General features: G+C 42.0%; 1 protein-coding gene across 1 annotated transcript; it reads left to right on the plus strand.

Moving 5' to 3' along the window:
* Positions 1-601: 601 nt before the first annotated feature.
* kcnab3.S (potassium channel, voltage gated subfamily A regulatory beta subunit 3 S homeolog) lies at positions 602-27,662 on the plus strand. Its single transcript, XM_018239700.2, has 14 exons — positions 602-1,745; positions 8,285-8,328; positions 8,679-8,716; positions 9,756-9,835; positions 10,016-10,060; positions 10,207-10,251; positions 12,677-12,720; positions 13,115-13,201; positions 14,712-14,797; positions 20,932-21,052; positions 23,348-23,442; positions 25,108-25,228; positions 25,312-25,400; positions 26,926-27,662. Exons 1-14 carry the CDS (start codon positions 1,525-1,527, stop codon positions 27,013-27,015), a joined length of 1,206 nt encoding a protein of 401 aa, XP_018095189.1. The 5' UTR covers positions 602-1,524; the 3' UTR covers positions 27,016-27,662.
* Positions 27,663-27,796: the final 134 nt, after the last annotated feature.

Genomic DNA, 27,796 nt, shown 5'->3' on the forward strand with positions numbered 1-27,796 from the left:
TTGTGTGTATTGTGTGTATTGTGTGTGTTGTGTGTATGTACAGTAAATCATTACATATATTATACACCTATATAGCACTACTTGTCTACATTCAGGCCATACAGTCATAGGACACACTGGGAATAATTCAATAATAAATACAAAAGCCCATTTACATTCAAGATCAGGTGCTTAATATTTAGAGACAATAGGAAGGGCCCTGCCCCACAGAGCTTACAGTTTTAGTGATGTATTGTAAACATGTGATTATATTTGTATATACATTTTTCATGTATATATTTATATTATATGAATGAGCGTGTGTGTGTGTGTGTGTGTGTAGGTCTAGGTGTGGAGGTGTGAGTGGAAGTGCCAGTGAGTGTGAGTGGAAGTGCTAGTGTGAGTGGAAGTGCTAGTGTGAGTGGAAGTGCTAGTGTGAGTGGAAGTGTGAGTGGAAGTGCTAGTGTGAGTGAGTGTGAGTGGAAGTGTGAGTGGAAGTGCTAGTGTGAGTGAGTGTGAGTGAGTGTGAGTGGAAGTGCAAGTGAGAGAGCCGTGGGTGGGAGGGGTCAGTGCAGATTGAGGGGAAGGAGGAGAGATGTATGAAGTGTTACCCTTGATAACTGCAGAGATGTCCCACCAGTAGTCGTAGCTCCTCTCTCCCTCTATCACTGTCTCTCTGTCTCTCTCTGTCTCTCTCTCTGTCTCTCTGTCTCTCTCTGTCTCTCCTCCGTTCATCCCTGCTTAGGCCTGGAGGGAATTATTCTTTATTGAGCTCTTTGCTTTGCCTCTGTTTTCCTCTTATTCCCATCCTTGCCTTTGCCATCCTATTCCCCCTGCCTGTTTCTCTCTCATTCTGCCATTCCTTTGTGTCTCTCTCTGCTGTCTCTTTCCTTCTCTCTATTTCTCACCACTGTCCCCCCAGTCTGTACCCCCAGTCTGTCCCCCGAGTCTCTGCCTTACCTGCTCCTTCTGGTTCTGTCTCATTCTCTTTCTTCCCATCCCCCTGTCTGTGTGTCCCCTCTATGTCCCCCCTCAGTCTGTCTCATTCTCTATTCCCTACTTTCTCATTCTGACCCTCTGTGCCATTTTCTACCATCTCATCCCATTCTCTCAGTCTCCTCCTGTGGCCGTGTATCTGTCTCTGTACCCCTCTATCTCTCCTCCTTTTTCTACCTTCCCTCCTGTTTCACCTTCTCTCCTCTCTCTATTGCTTTTTGGCTTCACTTTTTGTGTCTCTCTGGACTGGAACCCTCCCCCTCCCTCTGTCTTTCATCTGTCTCTGTCCATCCCCCCTTGTCTCGCTGTCTCTCTCGTTACACACCTGCTAATGCACTCTCTTTCCCCTCCATCTCTTTCCCTATTGCACCTCTCCATCCCCTTGTCCCTGACTCCCTCCTCTCTGCTCCTCCCCTGCCCCTCATCTGTTCTGCGCTGCTTTTCCTCTGCAATACTTTCCCTTTCCACCCTCTCTCCTGCCTGACCTCCCCATATCTCCATTATCTCTGTGCACCTCTCTCAGGACTCTTCTTCCTCTTCCCATACAATATGCAAGTTTCCTTTGCCTGCACTGAGCAGACACTAAGAAGTAGGACCAGTGAAGATAGACTGTGTCTCACTCGCCCCTCAGGGGGGCAAAATGGGGTCAGCATGGGGCAGACCAAACAACGGACACCCCCTACGGGGGCAAAAAATCCTAATCAAGTGCTGCCCCTGCTGTCTCATATCCTCCGCGAGTCCACCGGCAAGTCTACGGGCATGAAATACAGGTAAGGGGCTCTTGCATTTTCCATAGAGATGTAGTGTATCCGCATTCACAACTTTGAGAGGGTCCATTAATAAGTTCATTGGATAAAAGGGAGTCTGTATGATGTAAAGCTGATCTTACTGGCTGCAATTATTTGTATCACTACCTGCATCTTGTACATGCAACACGCCAAAGCTGCAGCACAGAAACTGCAGCTTGTCTATTAGCAGCTACGCTACAACTTCTGTCTGCTGCATGACTTGTGTTCCTCATGTCTGTGTTCTTGCTCTCCCCTCCTAACTGTTGTAGTGTTATTAATAGGCCAAGCAGATCTTAGATTCAGAGCAAATTCTGTCCGAACAAACAGTAGGGCAGCTCCCACCCATCAATGAACATTTGTCCGATGAGGAACATTGAAAAGCTACACTGTATGTTTATATTCTCATACATGGACAGGAATTTAGCTGTTATTGGGCGTCTATGTATTGTTAGAGCCTCCACCTTTATGCTCCTCTGCCTCCAGCACCTGCAGGGTCTGCCGTGGAATTATTGACGCCTCCTTATAAAAGTGAAACAAAGGGAATCTATTGTGTCCTCAGCATCTACAGGGTCCGCTATGGGTATTATTACACCCCCGTATTAAAATGAAGGGAAGCTCCTGTGTCCCCAGCATCTACAGGATGTATTATGGGTATTAGTATAGCCCCCTTAAGCTTGTGTGTCCTCAGTATCTGCAGGGTCTGCTATGGATATTATAGCCCCCTTTATTGAAATAACAAGAAGCACATGTCTTGCATTTCCAGCATCTTCAGGGTCTGCTATGGGTATTATTACAGCTCCCTTACTAAAGTACATTATTGTCCAGCCTAGGGTCTCCCTGCAGTAAGAGATGAGCAGGAGTTTATTATATTTATTAGTTCTGTATTGTTACTGTTCTGTTCTGAAATGTTTTGTAAACCCAGAAGCAGATTCAGTGTTTGGCTGAGTATTATTTTAGTATCAGATCAAAGCACGGTTGCTAGGGTAAATGTCAAATAGCAACCCTTTAGTGTCAGAAACGCCCCTTTATAAAGATTCTTCTTCCCAAAATTTAAACCAATGACTGATTGCCAGATACAATGAAAGGTGATTTCCCCCCCCCCCTTTACAGTCTTAAAGGGATCCTGTCATGGGGAAAAAATTTTTTTTCAAAATGAATCAGTTAATAGTGCTGCTCCAGCAGAATTCTGCACTGAAATCCATTTCTCAAAAGAGCAAACAGATTTTTTTTATATTAAATTTTGAAATCTGACATGGGGCTAGACATATTGTCAATTTCCCAGCTGCCCCCAATCATGTGACTTGTGCTCTGATAAACTTCAGTCACTCTTTACTGCTGTACTGCAAGTTGGAGTGGTTTCACCCCCTCCCCCCCCCAGCAGCCAAACAAAAGAACAATGGGAAGGTAACCAGATAACAGCTCCCTAACACAAGATAACAGCTGCCTGGTAGATCTAAGAACAACACTCAATAGTAAAAACCCATGTCTCACTGAGACACATTCAGTTACATTGAGATGGAAAAACAGCAGCCTGCCAGAAAGCATTTCTCTCCTAAAGTGCAGGCACAAGTCACATGACCAGGGGCAGCTGGGAAATTGACAAAATGTCTAGCCCCATGTCAGGTTTCAAAATTGAATATAAAAAAATCTGTTTGCTCTTTTGAGAAATGGATTTCAGTGCAGAATTCTGCTGGAGTAACACTATTAACTGATGTGTTTTGAAAAAAACATGTTTTCCGATGACAGGATCCCTTTAAGTGTAGAGTCGCAGCAGAGGGGGCACAGAGCATTGTGGTGCCCCGTTGGCATCAGTGTTGTTGCTTCCAACACAAAGATTGTTTATTTATTCTTCCCACATTTTATTTTTATTAAATGATGCGTATGGGCTGGTGAGGGGTCCTTAGTCCTGGTGGAACCCGGTGCCATTGTTATATTTCTATACGGGATGGCACCCCCTGTTGTGGGTCCTCTTTCTGTACTTTTTCTTTCTTTGTGTAGGGTTTCCTAGCCAAAGCCATAAATACAGTATGTGTGTAGGGATGTGAGCGAGAGCATTAAATGCCTTGTATACATTTCTGCTGTATCCTTGATTGATCCACTTAACGATTCTCATCACCTCCGCTCTGCTATATAAATGGCAGCTCTAGAGTCTTTGGGCTTATTACAGTAGTGTTTGCAATGGGATGACTGACTGGATTTTCTTCACGGAGATCCATCAGCATTTAGATCTGTCAGTAAATCTCTAAGACAGAAGGACAGACAGCCAGGTGGGTGCGAGTGTGTGCTTCCTAAAGTTGGCCATACGCCCATTATAGAGAGGAAAGTGATTGGCTAGATATTCGCATAAGATGGCCACATATTGGCAAAGAGATGATTGGCTAGATATTGGAACAAGTTGGCTATACACTGGGTATACACTACTTTGGTGAGGTCTCCAAAAGAGAGGATCTGGGCTTGATTTGGCCACCCAAGTACTTGGCCAAATCACACTGATCATACACCGGCACCCCAGTCAGACGAGGATGAATCAACATGCCAATGCGCTCCTTAACCCACAGGATTTTCAAACCTGCCCAATTTATATTTGGTTTATATATATTCACTGTGACCGATGAAAATTTTATAACCTGGCCGATCAGTTATCTGACCGATGCCAGACGAAAAATCGTTTGATTCCCACTAACCTCACGATAATTGGACGGATTGGTTGGATGGCACTAAAATCGGTCGTTCATCAAAGAAAAATCTTTGCGTCTATGGGGACCTTAAAGCTGGCCATAGATGTAAAGATTTTTAAAAGATCCGATCATCATCGTGAGACCACGATTATCTCGAAACAATCGTACGAATTGTCCATCAACTAAAAAGACCATTTCAGGCGATATTGCCAGGAAAACAAAGGGGAGCTGCTTGGCCCTGCAAACATAGATACATTGCACTGGGACTGATAAAGATTTTTTAACCTGGCCGATCAATTTCCTGACAGATGTCGGCCGAAAAAATGTACGATCACCATAATCAACAGCTTTTATTGGTCCATCTGTGGACACAATTAGGGCAAGAGATGATTGGCTGGATATCATAACGACATGGCCACATGCTGGCTAAAGAGAAGAAATGATTGGCTAGATATCAGAAGAAGATGGCGCAGTGACTCCCAGCATAAAATGGCACAGTGGCTCCTAACAAATGTCTTCTTCTAATTTCCTTTTCTGTCCCTATTTTGCAGATTTGTGTTATCTTCTCCATCATTTTCTCTTCTGCTCCCACCTTCCTCCTGACCGAGGTTCTATCTTCTTCTGCCGTTCTTGTGGGGCCTTCATGTTTTGCTCACCCCATTCAATTTCTTATCCTTCACAAACTCTATATTATTGTCAGATACTGGGATTTGAATCTGCTTGCATTGTGGGACACCAAGTTCTCCCTGAGCTCCCTGGAAAACCATAGCTTCCTGGAGCACAATAGGGATCAGGCCAGGCTGAATGTGAAAGAGGAAGAGGATGGCACCATGAAGATCTGTCGCTTGTTTATGGATTCAGTTGTACCTGCTACAGACCTGGAAGCCAATAAACACATCTTAATAGACACTTTTACCAGGTCACACTTTATCATTGCTGAGATCTTAGGGAATAGTTCACGTTCTTGATCCCATACACATGGTCATGGCATCATCCCTTGGCCCATTAGTGTTGGTGCACAAAGTAACCACTGAACACGTCCATCTTCAAAAGATTCTGCCGATTTTCTGCAGTTTTTGTGGTGCCTTTGTATTTTGTGCACCCCATTCGATTTCTTATCCTTCACTGTAATATACTGTATATGTTGTCAAAATACTGGGGTTTGAATCTTTTTGCATTGTGGGACACCAAGTTCTCCCTGAGCTCCCTGGAAAACCAAAGCTTCCTGGAGCACAATAGGGATCATGCCAGGCTGAATGTGAAAGAGGAAGAGGATGGCACCATGAAGATCTGATGCTTGGCTATGGATAAACACATCACAATAGACACTTTTAATAGAAGTCAATATGCAGAATCTGATGAGGTCACACTTTATCGTTGCTGAGAATTTAGGGAATAGTTCACCCTTTTCCTTGATCCCATACACATGGTCATGGCATCATCCGTTGGCCCATCAGTGAATACGTCCATCTTTAAAAGATTCCCTTCTCCCTGTAAGATTCCATCTAGTCCAACCTATTTCTTGACTATCGTGGCAACTAACTGACGACTTGCTGGCCCCGGGTCACTCTGCACATGACATGTGGTATCATGATATCAGCACTTATTTTGATGTAGTGCAAGGCCTTGGAGCGTTTTGGCTCCATTTGACCTAATCTACAGCTCATAACACTAGCCTAAACAAACACACGGAAATATGAGCTTGTACAAGGGACATAGTCTACATTATTAAGTGAAATACTGGAAGATCATAATCTGTAAAGACTGTTTGTCCATTAATCCCACTCATCGGACAGGAAAGGCCTGACTTCATTATAACAGGGGCTCAGGGAGTTGTGTTATTATCCTTGGCCACTTCCCCTGAGGCCACTGCACTTTCCCCGGACCTTAATATCCGAGTCTTATTCCCCTGATAATATTTGCCTTCTAAATACACAGGACGACCTTGTTTTCCTGTTTTCTCATGAAGACAAGTAAAACGGTGAGGTGCTTGTGCGCCAAACAGTAGAGCCGACGTCAGCAAAAGTCTAGAGCGTTGTCTCCGGGCCTGCGGCAATGCACTGGCTCCTCCAGCTCAAATATTGGATCTGAATGTTGTGAAAGCTCTTGGTGAATGTAATTTCACCCCCTCCCTTCTTCCCATCGGAGCTTAATAAGGTCGTATAAATGAGAAGATTGGCTGGGACTAAATATCCAGCGATCGCTGCAGTCAGGAGCCGAACACTCTCCTCATCCTGGGAAATTGTCTTTTATATATATACGGGGGAGGGAGGGGAATTAATAATCACATTAGCTTTTAAATTCTATATTGCCTTCAAATTCCAGGTGTACGGCAACCCCTACTGTTAATGTTTTTTTTACCTAAAGTGATAGGAAATCTGTTCTGTACTAATAAAACATATATTTTTTAAATATACCACTTTTTAACTCCCCCCCCATTTCTTTGATGTTTCCCAATAAAATCTCAGTTTTGCAGATTTCTGACATCCGTAACTATTATATGAGTTGATACATTGTATCAGGCGGCACTGAGCATGCTCCTGGACTGTTACAATTTGATACATTAGTTGCTGCCATTTCTGTCATTAACTAATGTATGTGGGTGGGACTAGAGTAATCGGATAGCAGTATACAGGATGGGCAAGATGTCATTAACTCAAGCAGTGAGCCGGGCTACAAACACCACCGATTGCAGTTTATGGGGGAGGGCAAAAAAGATTTAACACTGTAGGCTGGACAAGAACAATTTCAGGGGTAGTGGCAGTTCACCTTTAAACCATGGAAGTGGGAACAGATTTAAAAGGATGTCATGATGTTTATGGTGTTGTTTTTATTTCTAAATGACACTGTTAACACTGCAAATAATTTACTCTACAATATAAAATTTCATTTCTCACCCAACAATTATATTTTTTAGTTGTAATATTGGTGTGTAGATGATTCTCATTTTGCCTGGTCATGTGCTTTCAGAAACTTTATGATGGAACTGAATTTTGGCAGGCTGTTGTTTCTCCTACTCAATGTACTCAATGTAACTGAATGTGTCTCAGTGGGACCTGGATTTTACTATTGAGTGTTGTTCTTAGATCTACCAGGCAGCTGTTATCTTGTGTTAGGGAGCTGTTATCTGGTTACCTTCCCATTGTTCTGTTGTTAGGCTGGTGGGGGGAAAGGCATATATCACTCCAACTTAAGGTGGCCATAGACGCAAAGATCCGCTCGTTTGGCAACATCGCCAAGCGAGCGGATATTTCCCTGATATACCATTAACGAGCATGGCTATATCGGGGTTAATCTGATTTTTCGGCCGTATGGCTGAACGATCCCATTGCGATGTGCGATGGGCTCCGGCGGGATCGGTCGGGTCAAAATCAAACACAACCGATCTCCGCCGGAACGAAAGATGTCGGCACACGCCACACACGATCCGAAAATAATACTAATTCTTTGATTCATATGATAGGATCTGTGTGTCTATGGCCACCTTTACAGTACAGCAGTAAAGAGTGACTGAAGTTTATCAGAGCACAAGTCACATGACTGGGGGCAACTAGGAAACTGACAATATGTCTAGCTCCATGTCAGATTTCATAAAAAAAAACCATTTGCTCTTTTGAGAAACAGATTTCAGTGCAGAATTCTGCTGGAGCAGCACTATTAACTGAGGCATTTTGAAAAAAAGACATTTCTTCCCATGACAGTATCCCTTTAAGAGTTTATAGAGTTAGAAACAAAAATTGCCTTGGGCTAGAACACACAGGGATATTTTATTCCGATTTTATTCCAGACCTGGAGAGGAAGCATTCCGGTAAATAACTGATTTTTTGTTTCCCCTTTTACCAGGAATTTGGGAAAATCTGGTTTAAGAGTTTCCTGCCTGGGGCTGGGTATGTATGTGTCTACCTGTGTCAACATTTAGGTGCATTAAATAGTGTTTTGTATCCGCTGTGTGTCTTTTTAATTACATTAGTATAATTGCACTCTAATATTCCATGGGAATTCACTCTGATGACTGAGCGGTGGGTTTAGTCTAATGAGGGAGCCCCTGTCTGTATGAGCATTGTAGGCCTTCTATTGGCCTCGTATGTGAAGCCTCATCATAGAGGGGATTATTTGCAATGGAAATGCAGAGAGGCCGAATTATCTGCAGATCCCTACACTATAATATGGGGTTTGTGACCTGTGTGTTTTGTAACTCCATGCTCCCACCTTATACCTTCCTTTAATACCCTTGCAGGTACTTGGGTAACCTTTGGCTCCCAGATCTCTGATGAGGTAAGAGACACACCAGAGAACCATAAGCAATGGGATGTGACAGCAAAGGGAGATTAGTTGTTAAGAAAAGACAATATGCTCTGAATCACCTATAATCAGGGGAAAAAGGATAATAATGACATGTTGAGTGGATTGAAAAGAAAGGCATGATGAGAAGCAGACTGAGATTGGATGAGGTGGGAATGCTAGAAGTAGGAATAGACTTTAAGTGAACCTCAAGGGAAATAACAGATTGAGATTGAACTGTTGAATGCCAGACCTGGAAATGAATTGAGTTTCGTGGGAAGATTAGATGAGACTGGAAAGCTTGTCTAGGAAGTAAATGATGATGGAATGGGAAAGGAGTCCAATTGGTTTGTAGAAGGAATGGTAGAAATCCATTGGAGTGAGCATGTTTGGAGTGGGACTGAACATGTATCAGAATAATAGTAAGTGTGGAACAAGGAGAAAGGGGTAGGAGTGGATATTAATAGAATATTGGACTGCGTGTTGTAGGTTAAATTGTCGATTCAAATGGAATGCAATGGGCATCAAGCTGGACATGCAAGTGGTGGGAGAAGACTGAAGTGAGAGTGGTAAGAGCAGGATAATGGGATATACATGAACTAGAGTGGGCTAGGATTAGGATTAAAACACTAGTGGGTATGCCATGGGTGGAGGCAAAATACTAGAAATGGACTGAAGAACATACACAATTAAGAGGAGATTAAATTAATCTATTCATTTATTGTCAATTTACTTCTGGAGACTGACTCGATTGAATCTTTGTGGGTTTGTTCTTTACATTGGGGTAAATTTATCAAAGAGTGAAGTTCCGCCACTAGAGTGAAATTCCGCAGCTCTCCATTCATTTCTATGGGATTTTGAAAGGCGTATTTATCAATGGGTGAAAGTGAACTTTCACCCTTTGATAAATACGCCTTTAAAAACCCCATAGAAATGAATGGGAAGTGGCAGAATTTCACTCTAGTAGCGGAACTTCACTATTAACTTCACTCTTTGATAAATATACCCCTTTGTGTTTATACCTCCCCTGTAGGTAGCAGAAAGCCTAATGACGACGGCATTTGAGCATGGAGTCAATCTGTTTGACACGGCAGAGGTTTATGCTGCTGGAAGGTAAGGAGAGCAGGAGAGAAAGACCATGGAAGAGAGTGAGATATTTAATGGGGAATTCATTGAGCGGGAAGTCTAGACACAAGAGAACTATGGGCTGAACTAGAGAGATAACAGCAAAAGGAAGAGAGAATCCAAAACGATGAGCAGATCTCATAACTGTTGTATGCATTTTCATTATAGAGCAGAGAGGACGCTGGGAAAAATCCTTAAGAAGAAGGAATGGAGGTTAGAAGCTCTATATTAGTCTTTTATTGACCCTATCCTGTAGCCCATCTACTGTATCCATCCATCTATCATCTATCTATCTATGGAATCAATCTTTCATGGACCCACAATCTAATCATATCTGTGATTGGCTTCAATTCTAACAGGCGTTCCAGTTACGTGGTAACCACGAAAATCTACTGGGGAGGACAGTAAGTAACATACAAGATCCAAAGCTGACAGGGCACCGAATCTCCATGTTGTGCGGTTACTGAGGTGACACAAGTCCTAAGTCCCATTTCATTTTCTGCCCTCAACATTCTTGACACTATGGTGAATGGCAAATAACAAGCTTAGAGATGTATAAGAGCCAGAGGTTGCCCTCCGAGGGCCATTGTAACGATATAGAATTAAACATAGCCAGTGTTGGTGCATACACATTGCTTCCCATAATGCCTGCGATCTACAGTATATACTCGTTTATATTTCAGCCCTTTAAAACAGCATACAAAATGGAGCCGGTATCGGGCTGCCAAAATCAAAGTTAAAATTGTAATATTTATTGTAGATTCATTAAAAAAGGAACAATATCTCCATTAGCCCTACGCGTTTCGTGCCCTCCTAGGCGCTTGGCTATCTTTACCATCAAGGAAGTAGGCATTTATAGGAGACACAACCAATAGAAAACATTTTAAACTTATTTAAATTTGAAAAAAAAAAAAAAAGGGAATGGCTCTTAAAGGGATATGCTCTCTTAGGGGCAAATTCACTAAGCGCCGAAGCGCCGAACACTAGCGTTACTTCGCTAGCGTTTGGCATTTTCGTTACGCTGGCGTAGTTTCGCTAGTGTTACTTCGCACCCTTACGCCAGGTGAATTTTCGCTAGCGGCGTAACTACGCAAATTCACTAACGCGCGCAGTGTACTGAACGCTACCTTTTACGCTAGACTTCCTTCGCCACCTCAGACCAGGCAAAGCGCAATAGAGTAGATAGGGATTGCTTCAAAAAAAGTCAACATTTTTTCTAAGTCCCAAAAAACGCTGGCGTGTTTTCTATATTATGGGTGATAGGCTGAAAAAGATCGAAAAATTTTTTGGGGCTCCCCTCCTTCCCCCCCTACATTTCCTGACTCATGGAACTTACCTATACAGTGGGCACATGTGTAGGGAAAAATAATTTTTTATTTGATGATTTGAAGGTTTTCTTGGCATTTGTAGTGCAGATACGTATTCCTCCATTGAAATTTGAATTTGGCGCCGTATGCAAATTAACCCTCGCTAGCGTAACTTCGCTTAGCGAATCAACGCTAGCGCAACTTCGCAACCTTACGCTACCCCTGAGCGCAACTTCGGATTTTAGTGAATTTGCGAAGCGCTGGCGAAACTACACCTGGCGAAGTGCGGCGAAGTTACGCCTGGCGCAACTACGAATCTTAGTGAATTTGCCCCTTAGTGTCTCTTAAAGAGATACAATCTTGAAGATCATATAGATATTGTACATACACATACGAAAACTCAAGATAAAAACAACACAATATCTATATACTGTACATCATATATACAATCCAGAGAGGAAATGACGAGGGAGAGTATTAGCTGAACAGATACAATGAAAATGCAAATACATTACAATAGATATGACAACAATCTAGATAAACTCCTCTTATGTATAATATCTGTTAATTTGCTATGATCATGGGTTAAGGGGTTGAGAATTGAATTAAGCAATGCATCTATAAGTGGAAAAAAGTAGATATACCATAAAGAAGTGGAACTATAGCATCTCTTTAAGAGACGCTAAGAGAGCATGTCCCTTTAAGAGCCATCCCCTTTTTTTTTTTTGGATTTAAATACGTTTTGTATCTTGTTTTGTATTGGTCCTGTCTCCTATACATGCCTACTTCCTGGTAGGTAAAGATAGCCCATGATTAAGTGCCTTGGAGGGGAAGAAACACATAGGGCTGATGGAGTTATTGGTCCTTTTTTAATGAGTCTACAATAAATATTACAATTTTAACTTTGATTTTGATGGCCCGATACCTCAATTTTATATGGTGTTGGAACATCATTAATGCTACCATTTAACTGCCTACTGTAGGTGGAAACACTGGGCTCCATTGTAACCTTCCCATACTGGATAATAGTTCCTCAGACAGAAACAAGTCATATGTATCTCACAGGGATGCACTTTTTGAAGAACAAAGTAGGCTTGGGTTTGGGAGTCCCACTCAGTCTGGAGAGTTAAACTGGCCACACATGAATCGATAAAAACTGCCAACTTGAGTTGTCAGCTTATTTGCCCATGAATGGGGCACTCAGAGGACCTCCCCAACCAACATCTGGATGAAAATTGGCCAGATATCTATCACGTAGGGTTGATAATCCCATTGGATGAGGACTTCAATATAATGTTCATGCTTTCCTCACCCGAATGGGTCCTCTTTGGCCGGCAGAATCAATGTCCCCTATATCAAGTGCCATGTGACAAGTTAATTGTTCTAGATTAGGGGCCTTAAATGTGTTTTGCCTTGGGGCCAAGTCACTATATATCACAGTGTATTGACTTATAGATCAGCTTGAGCGTTGGCTGAGGTGTATTTTGTGTAATTGAATGTGATCCGTGCTTTCTATTCCCAGAGCAGAAACAGAGAGGGGGCTGTCTCGGAAACACATCATTGAAGGTGAGTCTTAACTCTCTCTGGCAGACAGACCTGTCCCACCCCCACCCTTTTAACTTGCTCTCTCTTTGCATTATTTATTAATTGCCTCTTATAAGATAAATGATTCCCTGGCATGGCAGTATATATTGAATTTCCTGGCCCCATGGGGACAAATATCAAAGATTTTCGTTTCCCCTTTTACATTGTGATTGTTTGTTGTGTGTTCCGCTCCATCACTGAGCCACATCATCTTTGATCTCCTTTCACTTTCCCTCGCTGGATTCTGCCCTCCCCATTCCCTTTTCTCGTTCTGTGTTTCCTTATCTAGATTGCCTCCTCCCCCTCTCTCATCGTCTCTCTCTCTCTCTCTCTCTCTCTCTCTCTCTCTCTCTCTCTCTCTCTCTCTATGTCTCAGGTCTCCGTGGGTCTCTTGAACGCCTGCAGCTGGATTACGTTGATATAGTGTTTGCAAACAGAATGGATGCCAACAGTCCAATGGAAGGTGAGGTGGTCCCTTCTCGCTACACAAATTTCAGCACCATGGAGAGCAGCCAAGACTTCTCGCTCTGTCCTACTGTTCCAATGGTCCCATATAATGATGGATATTATGTATTTTGGTTTTTTCCACCAAACCGGCAGTTTATTTACCCCCGTGTGCGGGGGTTGGGACAAATGATCATGATATCTCATTCAGCTAAACACTGTTGCCTAAGAAAGGCTTCCACCCGTGTATGAGCCTTTGATATCATAAACGATTCACTTACTTTCTACCTCCCCCCACACGGCTTATTGTCCCTTCTATTCTCTGCTTTTCTCCTTATCCATCAATTTCTTTATTCCCCTTCTCTTAGTAACCTCATTCGGTCACCTTTCATTTTCATCAGCTTCATTTCTTTCTGCTCCACATTGTTCCCCGTCTATCCACCAGCAACTTTATTCTGCTGATCTCAGCAAAACACAGGCTTGTTACCTCTTACACTGCAGGCCCTTCCTCAGCTGAGCACAGTAAAGCTTTCTATAAATAGGTAACGCTGTATTTATTAATATATAACTGCAGACAATGGCGATTTACTCAGAATGACATGGACAGGTAACGCAAAGACACTAATTAGAGCTGAATACTTCCTAGTGATTCATTTAGCTCATCCTTCCCTCTCTCTGTATATACAGGGGACAGACATCTCATCCTTCCCTCTCTCTGTATATACAGGGGACAGACATCTCATCCTTCCCTCTCTCTGTATATACAGGGGACAGACACCTCATCCTTCCCTCTCTCTGTATATACAGGGGACAGACACCTCATCCTTCCCTCTCTCTGTATATACAGGGGACAGACATCTCATCCTTCCCTCTCTCTGTATATACAGGGGACAGACACCTCATCCTTCCTTCTCTCTGTATATACAGGGGACAGACACCTCATCCTTCCCTCTCTCTGTATATACACGGGACAGACATCTCATCCTTCCCTCTCTCTGTATATACAGGGGACAGACATCTCATCCTTCCCTCTCTCTGTATATACAGGGGACAGACATCTCATCCTTCCCTCTCTCTGTATATACAGGGGACAGACACCTCATCCTTCCCTCTCTCTGTATATACAGGGGACAGACACCTCATCCTTCCCTCTCTCTGTATATACAGGGGACAGACATCTCATCCTTCCCTCTCTCTGTATATACAGGGGACAGACACCTCATCCTTCCCTCTCTCTGTATATACAGGGGACAGACACCTCATCCTTCCCTCTCTCTGTATATACAGGGGACAGACATCTCATCCTTCCCTCTCTCTGTATATACAGGGGACAGACACCTCATCCTTCCCTCTCTCTGTATATACAGGGGACAGACATCTCATCCTTCCCTCTCTCTGTATATACAGGGGACAGACGGCTCATCCTTCCCTCTCATTTGTGAATACCTGTGTTACCCATGGACTGTTTGTTTTCTGACTCTGATGGGTTCTTCTTGGTTCTCATTCATTGTCTTTTCTCGTTTTTACAGAAATTGTTAGAGCCATGACTTTTGTTATTAACCAAGGGATGGCAATGTACTGGGGGACATCACGCTGGAGTGCTATGGAAATCATGGTAATATACCTAAGTGTGAAGAAGAGAAAAATGGACATTGAACACTTAATAGAAGATATAAGATTAGGGAAGGGGTTGAAGTAGGCAAAAATGAGGGTTTGGAAGTTACCATGGCTGCCCAATGATATCATTAAATCATACTCCCAATTATTAACATAGCAGTCAGGTTTTTTGGAAACATTTGGGCTTGTCCTTTCAAAGGATAGATGAGGTACCATTGGAGGGAGTTGCAATAAATAAGATACAATGCATTTCCCCAATTCATGTTACATTGGAACAAGTTGTAAAGCTGCAGTAATTATAGTAAACAACTTTCCTACAGTGATATTGGAACGTGCCTTTAAGGGCAATATTTTATGTTGGGAAGTGAGTCTTGCACTTCACCAAAAAGAGCAAGTTTAATGGTCTATCTGTGAGGATGTTAAAAGCTAATTAGTGGGTCAGAAGATTCCAACTCAGGAGAGAAACTGAAATTTCTGGATGAATTCATTAAGGGCAACTCACAACCAAGGCTATTACACCTTTTAAGTGCTGTCAGTGCCGTCCTACATCAAAGTAGCCTTCAACTACTCTCCTAAATTGGCACCTCTACTGTAACAGTGTGATTGGATGTCTGGCATGTATATTGTGCAGTAAGGGTGGCCAGTGTGTTTTCAGATTTCATTGGCTGAGTAGGTTGTGACCTTACTGCCCACTCCACTTAGTGTGCACCAAATGGTTGAAGTTTTGGTAGACTATCTTGAGGTTCCATTGTGTCATCTGTTGAGACTGAACATTTAATCTGCTGATGGCACTTCTGGGAATGAATACTGAGCAAGTGCAACAGCAACTCCTTTTTGTGGCATTAGCCTAATTTCATGGATCCTCACGTTTACTGCCTCCTTGAGTGTCCACCAGGGGGTAGACGTTTTGGTAGACTGTCTTGAGGTTCCACTGTATTGCAGTCATCTGTTGAGACTGAACATTTAATCTGCTGATGCCCCTTCTTCGAATGAATACTGACCAAGAACAGCAATGCTTTCTCATGGCATTGGCTTCATTTCATGGATCCTCACATTTACTGCCTCCTTGAGTGTCCACCAGAGGGTAGAAGTTTTGATAGACAGTCTTGAGGTTCCATTGTATCACAGTCATCTGTTGAGACTGAACATTTAATCTGCTGATGCCCTTTCTTGGGATGAATACTGACCAAGAACAATGGCAACTCCTTCTCGTGGCATTGGCCTCATTTCATGGATCCTCATGTTTACTGCCTCCTTGAGTGTCCACCAGAGGGTAGAAGTTTTGGTAGACCATCTTGAGGTTCCATTGTATCACAGTCATCTGTTGAGACTGAACATTTAATATGCTGATGGCCCTTCTGGGAATGAATACTGAGCAAGAGCAACAGCAACTGCTTTTTGTGGCATTGGCCTCATTTAATGGATCCTCACATTTACTGCCTCCTTGAGTGTCCATCAGATTGGCCTCATTTCATGGATTCTCACATTTATTGTCTCCTTGAGTGCAGTCAGCCCAGACCTTGTTCATGATTCCATCTCCCTTATGGCAGCCCCTCTCACTCTCTCACCTGCCATTTAGCTGACTTTCCTGTTATCCAACAGCCCAGAGAATCTGAGATTTAGTCGCAGCAAAACTCTTTTTGCTTTTCTGGCAAATCAGCAAATCCAAGTGGACTGAACATTTTATCTGCTGATGCCCCTTCTTGGAATGAATACTGACCACGAACAACAGCAACTCCTTCTCATGGCATTAGCCTAATTTCATGGATCCTCACATTTACTGCCTCCTTGAGTGTCCACCAGAGGGTAGAAGTTTTGATAGACCGTCTTGAGATTCCATTGTATTGCAGTCATCTGTTGAGACTGAACATTTAATCTGCTGATGCCCCTTCTTGGAATGAATACTGACCACGAACAACAGCAACTCTTTCTCGTGGCATTGGCCTCATTTCATGGATCCTCACATTTACTGCCTCCTTGAGTGTCCACCAGAGGGTAGAAGTTTTGGTAGACCATCTTGAGGTTCCATTGTATCATAGTCTATCTATTGAGACTGAACATTTAATCTGCTGATGCCCCTTCTTGGAATGAATTCTGCCTCCTTGAGTGCAGTGAGCCCAGACCCTGTTCATGACTCCATCTCCCTTATGGCAGCCCCTCTCACTCTCTCTGAGATACAGATGAGCATATGGTTGGGCACCTGCTATTTAGCTGACTTTACTGTTATCCAACAGCCCAGAGAATCTGAGATTTAGTTGCAGCAAAATTATTTTTGCTTTTCTGCTAAATCAGCAAATCCAAGTGGAGTTTATTAATAGACATTTTGGTATTTTAGGCTGGAACAATATGTGTTATGTTTCTAAATACAGCAAGGGGGGAAAAACAGGAGATTGTGTGCAGGGCCCTCCCCCCAAGGCCTGAGTGATAAAAGCTGGCGTCTGGCAGTTTAGGAAGGTTGGTTACCCCTCCAACAAATGGGAGGAGAATTACACCAGGTAGTATTGTGCAACCTGCATTCAAGCCTCAGTCCAAGTAGCAGGCAGTTAAATATGAGGGTATAGGGCAGGTAGTGGGGCAGGTCTGGTACAGCATTTTGCTCTACTTTTCTCAAATCAGCTTCTGCGCCTCCTATCCAGCCTCCTGCCCTCCAAAGTTACTTCCTGATTTATGATGACATCATAAATGATGATTCTACATTTATGACAATATCACTTCCATGTTTCAGGGGTGGTGAAGGGGAGCAGCCTCGCAGGAGTTTAACAAGACCTCACCATACACTTTAACCTATGTTATCAACATTTCCTACTGTGACACAGTTCTGGCCTCCTTGATGGAAGAGCCACTATACATTGAGGTGCAGCCAATCACAGGAGACTCCACTGTGATGTCACTGTGAGTTCACATTTTGCCATAACTATCAAGTAGTATTTTCTAGAGCCAGCTCCTCACCAGTGCCTGGAATCCTGGATGTCCTGAAGTCCGGCTACATTTGACATTGCGGATCCCTGGTTTAGGCTCATGTCGCATTTGATGCACAGCGTTCCTGCATTTTTCTGTAGAGTCCTAAAAAAATGACTGCAGATATGTTAATTACACGACACATTGCCGAGAAAGAAGCATTAAGGTTGATGAACGATGGTCCCCCGTTAGCCCGGGGTGATACTGTTCCCTCGTCATTGCACAGAGAATCCAGAACTTTCATTATAAATGAAAACAAATGAGAAATATCTCAACATGCAAATTAGGTCATTAACAGCAGCCGCGAATAGAGGAGACTCAGCATCCAGACGCTCAACCTTCATATTTTACACCACTAGAGGTTGTTAGAGGCCAGGAATTGCACACAGTAGGCTTTCACTTGGATCTGTCCGAATAAAGTGTCTGAAGAAAATGTAAAACTCATTTGAACGGTGCTCAGAAATGAACCGAATCCTGAGCTGAAAACCAGGACATCGTATAAAAAAAATGAAATATTGTTGTGTCCATGTTACCCAATCAGCAGCCTATCTGAATGGGTAGTATATTTAATAGGGACATTCCTGGTGTTCATAGAATGGGCTCTTATATGTCTTCGATGCAACATTCCTTTGTTCCATGTCTGCATTATACAGTTGATCAACCAGAGACGCTGTTCTGTTGCAGCTCATGGAAATGATAGGCCACTAGGAAAAACTGGTGACATGGGGTACTGCAAGTGACTGCACATGATTAATATATGGAAGTCATCCACCTGTTATAAGTAGTGCACAAAATATCTCCCATAAATGGTCCACCTAATGGAGCTTTGCAAGGTATTGGTTTGGTGGATATCCCATGAGAAGCAAGAAGACCCCCTGGCACATACTATGGCTGATTAATACCTTGGCTCAGTTTTAGTGTCTTATTGGGTTTCAGGCTTTGATTTTAGGGGCAGTCAGGGTTGTTTTTGAAGAACTCTTTAGTGTAGACCTCTTAGACTTTTGTCCAGAAACACGAGTGCCAATAGATAGCATCTAAGACTGAGAGTATTTGATTAGCCATTCTCAATATAAGTAGGTTCCTTTTCTTAGGTTAGGCCCCCTGAACTCCCCAATGCCACCTTAGCATTTATTCTTTAAAGGGATATTGTCATTGGAAGACCTGTTTTTTTTCCAAAATACAATGCAGACTTCTGCGCTGAAATCCGCTTGTAATTGAAAGAGCAAACAGATTTTCTTTATATTTAATTTTCAAATCTGACATGGGGCTGGATATATTGTCTGTTTCCGAGGTGCCCCCAGTCATGTGACTTGTGCTCTGATAAACTTCAGTCACTCTTTACTGCTGTACTGCAAGTTGAAGATCAGCCCCCTCCCTTCCCCCCAGCAGCCCATCAGCACAACAATGGGAAGGTTACCAGATAGCAGCTCCCTAACACAAGATAACAGCTGCCTGGTAGATCTAAGAACAACACTCAATAGTAAAATCCAGGTCCCACTGAGACACATTCAGTTACATTGAGAAGGAGAAACAACAGCCTGCCAGAAAGCAGTTTCATCCTAAAGTGCAGGCTCTTTCTGAAAGCACATGACCAGGCAAAATGACCTGAGATGCACCTACACCCCAATATTAAAAACAACAAAAAAACGTAAAAAAAATATACAGCTGTTGGGTTAGGAATGACATTTTACTAGGGATGCACCGAATCCAGGATTCGGCCAGGATTTGGCCTTTTTCGGCCTTTTTCAGCAGGATTCGGATTCGGCTGAATCCTTCTGCCCGGCCAAACCGAGTCCAAATCATAATTTGATTGGACGGATCAAATTAATTTGATAATTTGATTAGGGGCGGAAGGGAAATTGCATGAATTTTTCTGAGAAATCTAGGAAGTAAAAAAAATTTCCCCTTCCCACCCCTAATTTGAATATGCAAATTAGGGCTCGGATTAGCCATTCTCAATTTAAGTAGGTTCCTTTTCTTAGGTTAGGTCCCCTGAACTCCCCAATGCCACCTTAGCATTTATTCTTTAAAGGGATATTGTCATTGGAAGACCTGTTTTTTTTCTCCAAAAACTACACCATAAAATCAAGACATTATCCCTTTAAGGGTTAAAAAAAAGAGAGAATTCGATAAGAGATTCCAGATGCACATCCGCTGTGTCCAGGACAACCAATTAGATGGGACTTCTGCACTGAAATCCGCTTGAAATCGAAAGAGCAAACAGATTTTTTTTTTGTATATTTTTTTTTTATATTTAATTTTGAAATCTGACATGGGGCTGGATATATTGTCTGTTTCCCAGGTGCCCCCAGTCATGTGACTTGTGCTCTGATAAACTTCAGTCACTCTTTACTGCTGTACTACAAGTTGAAGATCAGCCCCCTCCCTTCCCCCCCAACAGAACAATGGGAAGGTAACCAGATAGCAGCTCCCTAACACAAGATAACAGCTGCCTAGTAGATCTAAGAACAGCACTCAATAGTAAAATCCAGGTCCCACTGAGACACATTCAGTTACATTGAGTAGGAGAAACAACAGCCTGCCAGAAAGCAGTTCCATCCTAAAGTGCTGGCTCTTTCTGAAAGCACATGACCAGGCAAAATGACCTGAGATGCACCTACACACCAATATTACAACAAAAAAACGTAAAAAAAAATATTCAGCTGTTGAGTTAGGAATGACATTTTACTAGGGATGCACCGAATCCAGGATTCGGCCTTTTTCAGCAGGATTCAGATTCGGCCGAATCCTTCTGCCCGGCTGAACCGAGTCCAAATCATAATTTGCATATGCAAATTAGGGGTGGGAGGGAAATTGCGTGACTTTTTCTCAGAAAACAAGGAAGTAAAAAAATTTTCCCCTTCTAACCCCTAATTTGCATATGCAAATAAGGGCTCGGATTCGGTTTGGTATTTGGCCGAATCTTTCACAAAAGATTGGGGGTTCGGCCGAATCCAAAAAAGTGGATTCGGTGCATCCCTACATTTTACATGGTAGAGTGAATTATTTGCAGTAATAAAAACTACACCATAAAAATCAAGACAGAATCCCTTTAAGGGTTAAAAAAAGAGAGAATTCGATAAGAGATTCCAGATGCACATCCGCTGTGTCCAGGACAACCAATTAGATGGGACGTTTTGTTCAAACTGTCATTAACTCTGAACGTTTCTGCAGGAAGCTTATTCCGTGGCGCGGCAGTTCAACCTGATTCCGCCAGTGTGTGAGCAGGCGGAGTATCATCTATTCCAACGTGAAAAGGTCGAGACTCAGTTACCTGAGCTGTACCACAAGATAGGTGAGTGACAGACCTAGAATACATTTTATATAATCCCCTACATTATCTCCCAGAATTCAGAATCAGCCCCACACGGAATGATTAATTGTATTGTTTCTTACCTTTCTGGTTATTTCGTATCGTATTTCGTTTGCCCTTTTCTTTTCTTTTCTATACTCATTTTTATTCTTCGTAAAGGGCAGAGTCATCAAAAATTGGGATGCAAATTGTCTTGTCTGGAATGGAGATGTTTCTATTTGTCCATTTACTTGAAAATTCTCAGGTTTGCTTTATTGGTTTAAATAAAACATACAATAGATTGCCTCCCCCAGATCAGACATCTTTTCAGTTGAACCATTTTTGCTGGAAATTTGGAAGTTCAAACCTCCCAACATGTAAACCAAAGAGCACCTCATCCTTTAGTTGACTGGCATTCTCAATCTTGCTTTGTTTTAAAAAAAACAATACATGTTCTCCCTCCGATCAGATTTTTTTTTCTTTTGCGTCAAAAAATTCTGGGAATTCAAGATGCTCCAACTTTATATCCAATATGACCCTTACTCAACCTTATTCTTGAAAAATCGACTTCTTCTTCTTCTTCATCAATCAAAAATGATAGAGAAAATAAATATAGAGAATAGAAAATAAAAAGAGTACAAAAATACTTGAATAAAGGGGAAATTTTTGATGTTCAATAATTTTGATAAAGCTCAATTTAAAGCGGTTATTTCTCCTACATGTTCCTTTTTAGTATGTTGTAGAATGACCTGCTGTTATCAACTATTTCATTGATTTTCTTTTTTATATACTTTTTGAATTATTTCCCTTCCTCTTCTGCTTCTGCTTGAAATTCCAAACTTCCAATCTGCTGAACTGTCTCAAAATCCGACTAAGATATATACAGTCATGTGAAAAAGTTTGGGAACCCCTTTTAATTCTTTGGAGTTTTGTTTATCATTGGCTGAGCTTTCAAAGTAGCAACTTATTTTTAATATATAACTTGCCTTATAGAAACAGGAGTATTTCAGCAGTGACATAAAGTTTATTGGATTAACAGAAAATATACAATATGCATCATATCAAAATTAGACAGGTGCATAAATTTGGGCACCCCAACAGAGATATTCCATCAATACTTAGTTACAAATGTAACAGCCTCTAGACGTCTCCTATAGCCTTTGATGAGTGTCTGGATTCTGGGTGTGGCTATTTGTGACCATTAGTCCAGTTCAGTTAAATGTGATGGCTGCCGAGCATGGACAGTCTGCTTCAAATCATCCCATAGATTTTCCCTGATATTCAAGTCGGGGGACTCCAGAATATTGTACTTGTCCCTCTGCATAAATGTCTTTGTAGATTTCCAAGTGAGTTTAGGGTCATTGTCTTGTTGGAATATCCAACCCCTGCAGTGTAACTTCAACTTTGTGACTGATGCTTGAACATTATTCTGAAGAATTTGTTGATATTGGGTTGAATTTATCCGACACTGGACTTTAACAAGGGCCCCAGTAGTCCCTGAACTAGCCACACAGTCCCTGAACTAGCCACACAGCCCCACAGCATGATGGGACCTCCACCAAATGTGACAGTAGGTAGCAGGTCTTTGGAGGTGATCTTTGGGTTGTCTGTAACATTCTCACAATCCTCTGCATTTGCCACTCCTAAATTTTTCTTGGCCTGCCAGACCTGGGTTTTACAGCAACTGTGCCTGTGGCCTTCCATTTCCTCATTACATTCCTTACAGTTGAAACTGACAGTTTAAACCTCTGAGATGCTTTTTGTAGCCTTCCCCTAAACCTTGATACTGATCAATCTTCATTTTCAGATCTTTTGAGAGTTGCTTTGAGGATCCCATGCTGTCACTCTTCAGAGGAGAGTCAAACAGAAGCACAACTTGCAATTGGTCACATTAAATACCTTTTCTCATGATTGGACACAGCTGCCTATGAAGTTCAAGGCATTACAAGCTAATCCAACCAATTTGGTGTTGCCAGTAATCAGTATTGAGCAGTTACATGCAATCAAATTAGCAAAATTACAAGGGTACCCAAATTTTTGCACAGCCAGTTTTTCACATTTTTCAACTGAATACTGCTTCACTAAAAATCTTTGTTCAGAAAACACCCCAGTACTCAGATGTTCCTGGGAAATGAAAGACATACCACTGTTATCTTTTATATAGATATGAAACTAAAAGGTGAACTACCCATTTAAGAGTTATTTTGGGGAATTTTCTCTTTGTCATGTTCTGCATTCCTCAACCTTTTTGAAATTTCTCAGAATAATTTTAATTTCATTGATTTTATTATGATCTAGGGGTTGGCTCTATGACATGGTCACCTCTAGCATGCGGACTTATTACCGGCAAATACTTGGACAGTGTTCCAGAAAAATCACGAGCATCTTTTAAGGTAAAGTAAAGTGGAGACTTTAGAGGGAAATATCTTAAGATCAAAACCATGTAAGACACATAAGAAACAAAAACTGCATGGGATAAACATTCACTTATTGTGATATCACCGGAGAGAGAAAAGTGGATAAGTAGGAAAGAGACAAACAGAGCAGAAATATAGAAGATAGAAAAATGGGGAACCGAATATGTAAGTCATCTAGAAGAAATGACAGAGAGAGGTGACAGTTGGACAAGAGCTGACACCATTTGATGTAGGAGACAGAGATAGAAGAGATGTGACTATTTGTGAACCGAATATTTACGTCATCTAGAAGAAATGACAGAGAGAGGTGACAGTTGGACAAGAGCTGACACTATTTGATGTAGGAGACAGAGATAGAAGGGTATGAGAAGAACAAGAAAAACAAACTTTACACAGGGGAGGAGACAGTGAAGAAAAAGGTTACCGTGAAAGAGAGAAATCATTTTCAGAGTCTGGTCGTTAGGGAAAGAGTGTTGACTACTGGCAGTTGGGTGTCAGATATTCACTGACAGTTAGATCCAATATATCTTTCCCAGCAGATGTATCAGAGCTCACTCAAATAACTGATTCCAGTACAAACAAAAACTAAATACATGCCTTTTGCACAAATTCTGCATGTAGAGAGACATGATGTCTGGTGAGTTTAATAGAGTGACCTCTAATACATCTTCTAGGCAAAAGAAGCCCCCTATAAGATATATTGGATCTAACTGTCAATGAATATCTGACACCCAACTGCTGCATGAAGAGAGAATGAAGAGAAACAGATGCTGAGAGAGGGATAGTGAAGATAAACTTGATTATTTCAGAAACAGTACAGAAGTTTTCATTGATTGTATTTCGAAAGTTTCTTATTTTAGTATGATGCAGCTCATATTACATTTTCATTTTTTGCGATAGTTCCCCTTTAACATTTTCTGATGTTTAATTTCCTGTTTCTATTTCATTTTGCTCTCAGCTTCTGTCCTGTCTTCCTCTGTTCTATTCCACCACCTCTTTTCTTTTTGTCTTCACATTTATCCCAACCTGCTTGCTTTGCCAGGGAGATCCTCCAGGTCTAATTCATGTCAGTGTTTTTTTCTCTGTTCGTGAGGATGGAGGACCATGTTCCTTTCTGTAAGGAAATCCTGAGCTTTAATGCCCGGAATAAAGATCTAAAGACCTAATCTTATGAGTTTTCAAACAGGATTAGTGTGATGTTGTATTTTGCATATATGGGGGTGTTGTCAAAAATGCAGCCTTAAAGTTCCAGGCTCTGGATGACTGGTCCTTTAGGCCAATAATTAATAGGAAAAGTCTGAATGGCCAAATTAGTCTTTGCAGAGATCCAAACCAATGAGCATAAAGTTCATGGCACCAAGTATAACTGACAAATGAAAGGGGTATGTTGATGTCCCGTTACTGTAGAGTCTATGGATAACAGTTCATATCACTAGGATGGAGGAGACATGTATAAAAGCTCCCACATATATTAATTATGGCCTAAAGCATGGTAAATATTGGTAAATCTGACTCGTAAGTCAGTGTAGGAACACTTTTTAACCGTAGGAATGAAGAGGTGTGAGATGAATTTAGGAGGCAATACATTGACCTAGTGTTGAGGAAAATAACAGGTAAAAACCAGCAACTTCTTGCACTCAGGGCTATCACTGGCTTAAGGAGAAAGCCGTCAGTGAAGATGGCAAAAAGCAGCATTCAAAGGTAAAAGAACTGCACCCAATTGCTGATCGTCTCAACTGCACAGTCACCCAACTCGCTATTGGTAAGAGGAGACCCCTTAACTCTCACTGACCCTCCTGCCCCGCTTCCACTGCACTGCTTAACATGACTCCCTATCACTTTCAGCTTGGTGTCTGCGCAGTGAAGGGGTGAGCTCTGTACTTCTGGGGGTGTCCAACAGTGACCAGTTACTAGAGAACCTGGGAGCCATTCAGGTAAGCTCCATCTTCTGCAGGTCACCACCCATCAGATATCCTCTGCATCCCACCCACAATCCACCCACTACTTTGGTCTCCCAAGAACAGAGGGTTGTATCCTTTAATTCCAGCACCATCCTAGTTACAGAGTGCAAAGTATGTAGTTACAGGTTACATATTTCTGCCTCATCTGAGAATTATGATAAATTGTAGGCAGGCGTAATGGGTTAACCAGCAAAGGCTTTAATATTATGTTGCTGAGTAATAGTATCCTGAATAAAATCAGGTCATCAAGTATGGAACTATTCTCTCCCATGCATTCTTACAATCCTATCCAACCCACTCTCACTATTCTGTCCAACACATTCTTACAATACAATACAACACATTTTAACCATTCTGTCCCACACAGTCATACAATTCTATCCAATACATTCTAACCATTCTGTCCAAAACACATTCGTACAGTCCTATCCTACACATTCTCACCATTCTGTCCAAAACACATTCTTACAATCCTATCCTACACATTCTCACCATTCTGTCCCACACATTCTTACAATCCTATCCTACATATTCTCACCATTCTGTCCCACACATTCTTACAATCCTATCCTACACATTCTCACCATTCTGTCCAACACGTTCTTACAATCCTATCCTACATATTCTCACCATTCTGTCCCACACATTCTTACAATCCTATCCTACACATTCTCACCATTCTGTCCAAAACACATTCTTACAATCCTATCCTACACATTCTCACTATTCTGTCCCACACATTCTTACAATCCTATCCTACATATTCTCACCATTCTGTCCCACACATTCTTACAATCCTATCCTACACATTCTCACCATTCTGTCCCACACATTCTTACAATCCTATCCTACACATTCTCACCATTCTGTCCAAAACACATTCTTACAATCCTATCCTACACATTCTCACCGTTTGTCCCACACATTCTTACAATCTGATCCTACACATTCTCACCATTCTGTCCCACACATTCTTACAATCTGATCCTACACATTCTCACCGTTTGTCCAACACATTCTTACAATCCTATCCTACACATTCTCACCATTCTGTACCCCACATTCTTAGAATCCTATCCTACACATTCTCACCATTCTGCCCCACATATTCTTACAATCCTATCCTACACATTCTCACTGTTTGTCCCACACATTCTTACAATCCTATCCTACACATTCTCACCATTCTGTCCCACACATTCTTACAATCTGATCCTACACATTCTCACCGTTTGTCCCACACATTCTTACAATCCTATCCTACACATTCGCACCATTCTATCCCACGTATTCTTACAATCTTATCTGACACATTTTCACCATTATGTTGTCACAACTGCTCATTATTTACCCCACAAAATTTAAATATTCTGACCCATAGATTGTTTCCCAACCATTCAATGCTGCACTTCTAGCCTGCACATTCAAACTTCTCATTCTATCCCACACATAAAAGGAGACAGTATGTATATAACCTTTTTTCCATCTCTACATGCAGGTACTGCCTCACCTGACGCCTCAGCTCATAATCGACATTGACCAGATTCTAGGAAACAAACCAAACGTAAAGAAAGATTCCCGAGCATGAGAGCCTGTTCTCCACACTTTGGAATCTCATCAAGTCCCATTGCAGGTGGGATAAATCACGCTAGCCTGGTGCATGGTTCCCCCCTCTGGTAGTGCTGAGAGAGTGGGAGGAGAAACTTTACCAGCAATAAGGAGGATAAATCCCTGCTTGTCACTACGGGGTCACACATGCATTATATCATGTCACCCTGCAGAGGGAGAGGCATAACTCAAAGTGGCCTGTACCACACTATAGAGAGGGGCTTTTAGCTCCATATACATATACCCCGTAAAAGGAGCACTTGACTCATGGCTTCCTTCTGTCTGCACCATTCTGCAGATGTAGGGACAGACTCATAACTGCATTTTATGTCATTGAGAAGTCAGATTCACATCTTTTAGGTACAAGTTTCCTTCTGTTAATGGTGAGGAGTCCACATGCCATCATTTATTCATGTTCCTAGCCCACCCGTGGCTACTCTAGCTAAAAGTTGACCTATTTTACTCCATCACGTATCAATAACAAGACATCTCTTTAGAACACAACTGTAGGCGCCGCTAATTCTGCATGTTCTGGAAACATGAAGCCAGAATCTCTTTGTTGGATTAAAGCTAATATGCCTGTGAACCAAATCTGGAAAAAACAACTATAAATGCAACTGACTGACAGAAGGTGTCAGCGTTTTATTAGCCCAGGGCGGGCGAGAAATGAATGTCACATGGGTTGTTGTTCAATAGAAGGGCAAAGTTCCTGGGGTTACAGAGGAAGAATATGTTGAAGTGGTATCTTGATTCATGGATAA

This window comes from Xenopus laevis, chromosome 3S (assembly GCF_017654675.1).
Source record: "Xenopus laevis strain J_2021 chromosome 3S, Xenopus_laevis_v10.1, whole genome shotgun sequence".
Classification (NCBI taxonomy): Eukaryota; Metazoa; Chordata; class Amphibia; order Anura; family Pipidae; genus Xenopus; species Xenopus laevis.

What these genes read in the sequence shown, in the direction of transcription:
- kcnab3.S (XM_018239700.2), top strand. Translation starts at nt 1,525, where the DNA reads ATGCAAGTTTCCTTTGCCTGCACTGAGCAGACACTAAGAAGTAGGACC. An exon ending in TCTACGGGCATGAAATACAG is followed by an intron (nt 1,746 to 8,284) that starts GTAAGGGGCTCT and finishes CCCTTTTACCAG; the next exon opens with GAATTTGGGAAAATCTGGTT. An exon ending in GAGGTTTATGCTGCTGGAAG is followed by an intron (nt 9,836 to 10,015) that starts GTAAGGAGAGCA and finishes TTTTCATTATAG; the next exon opens with AGCAGAGAGGACGCTGGGAA.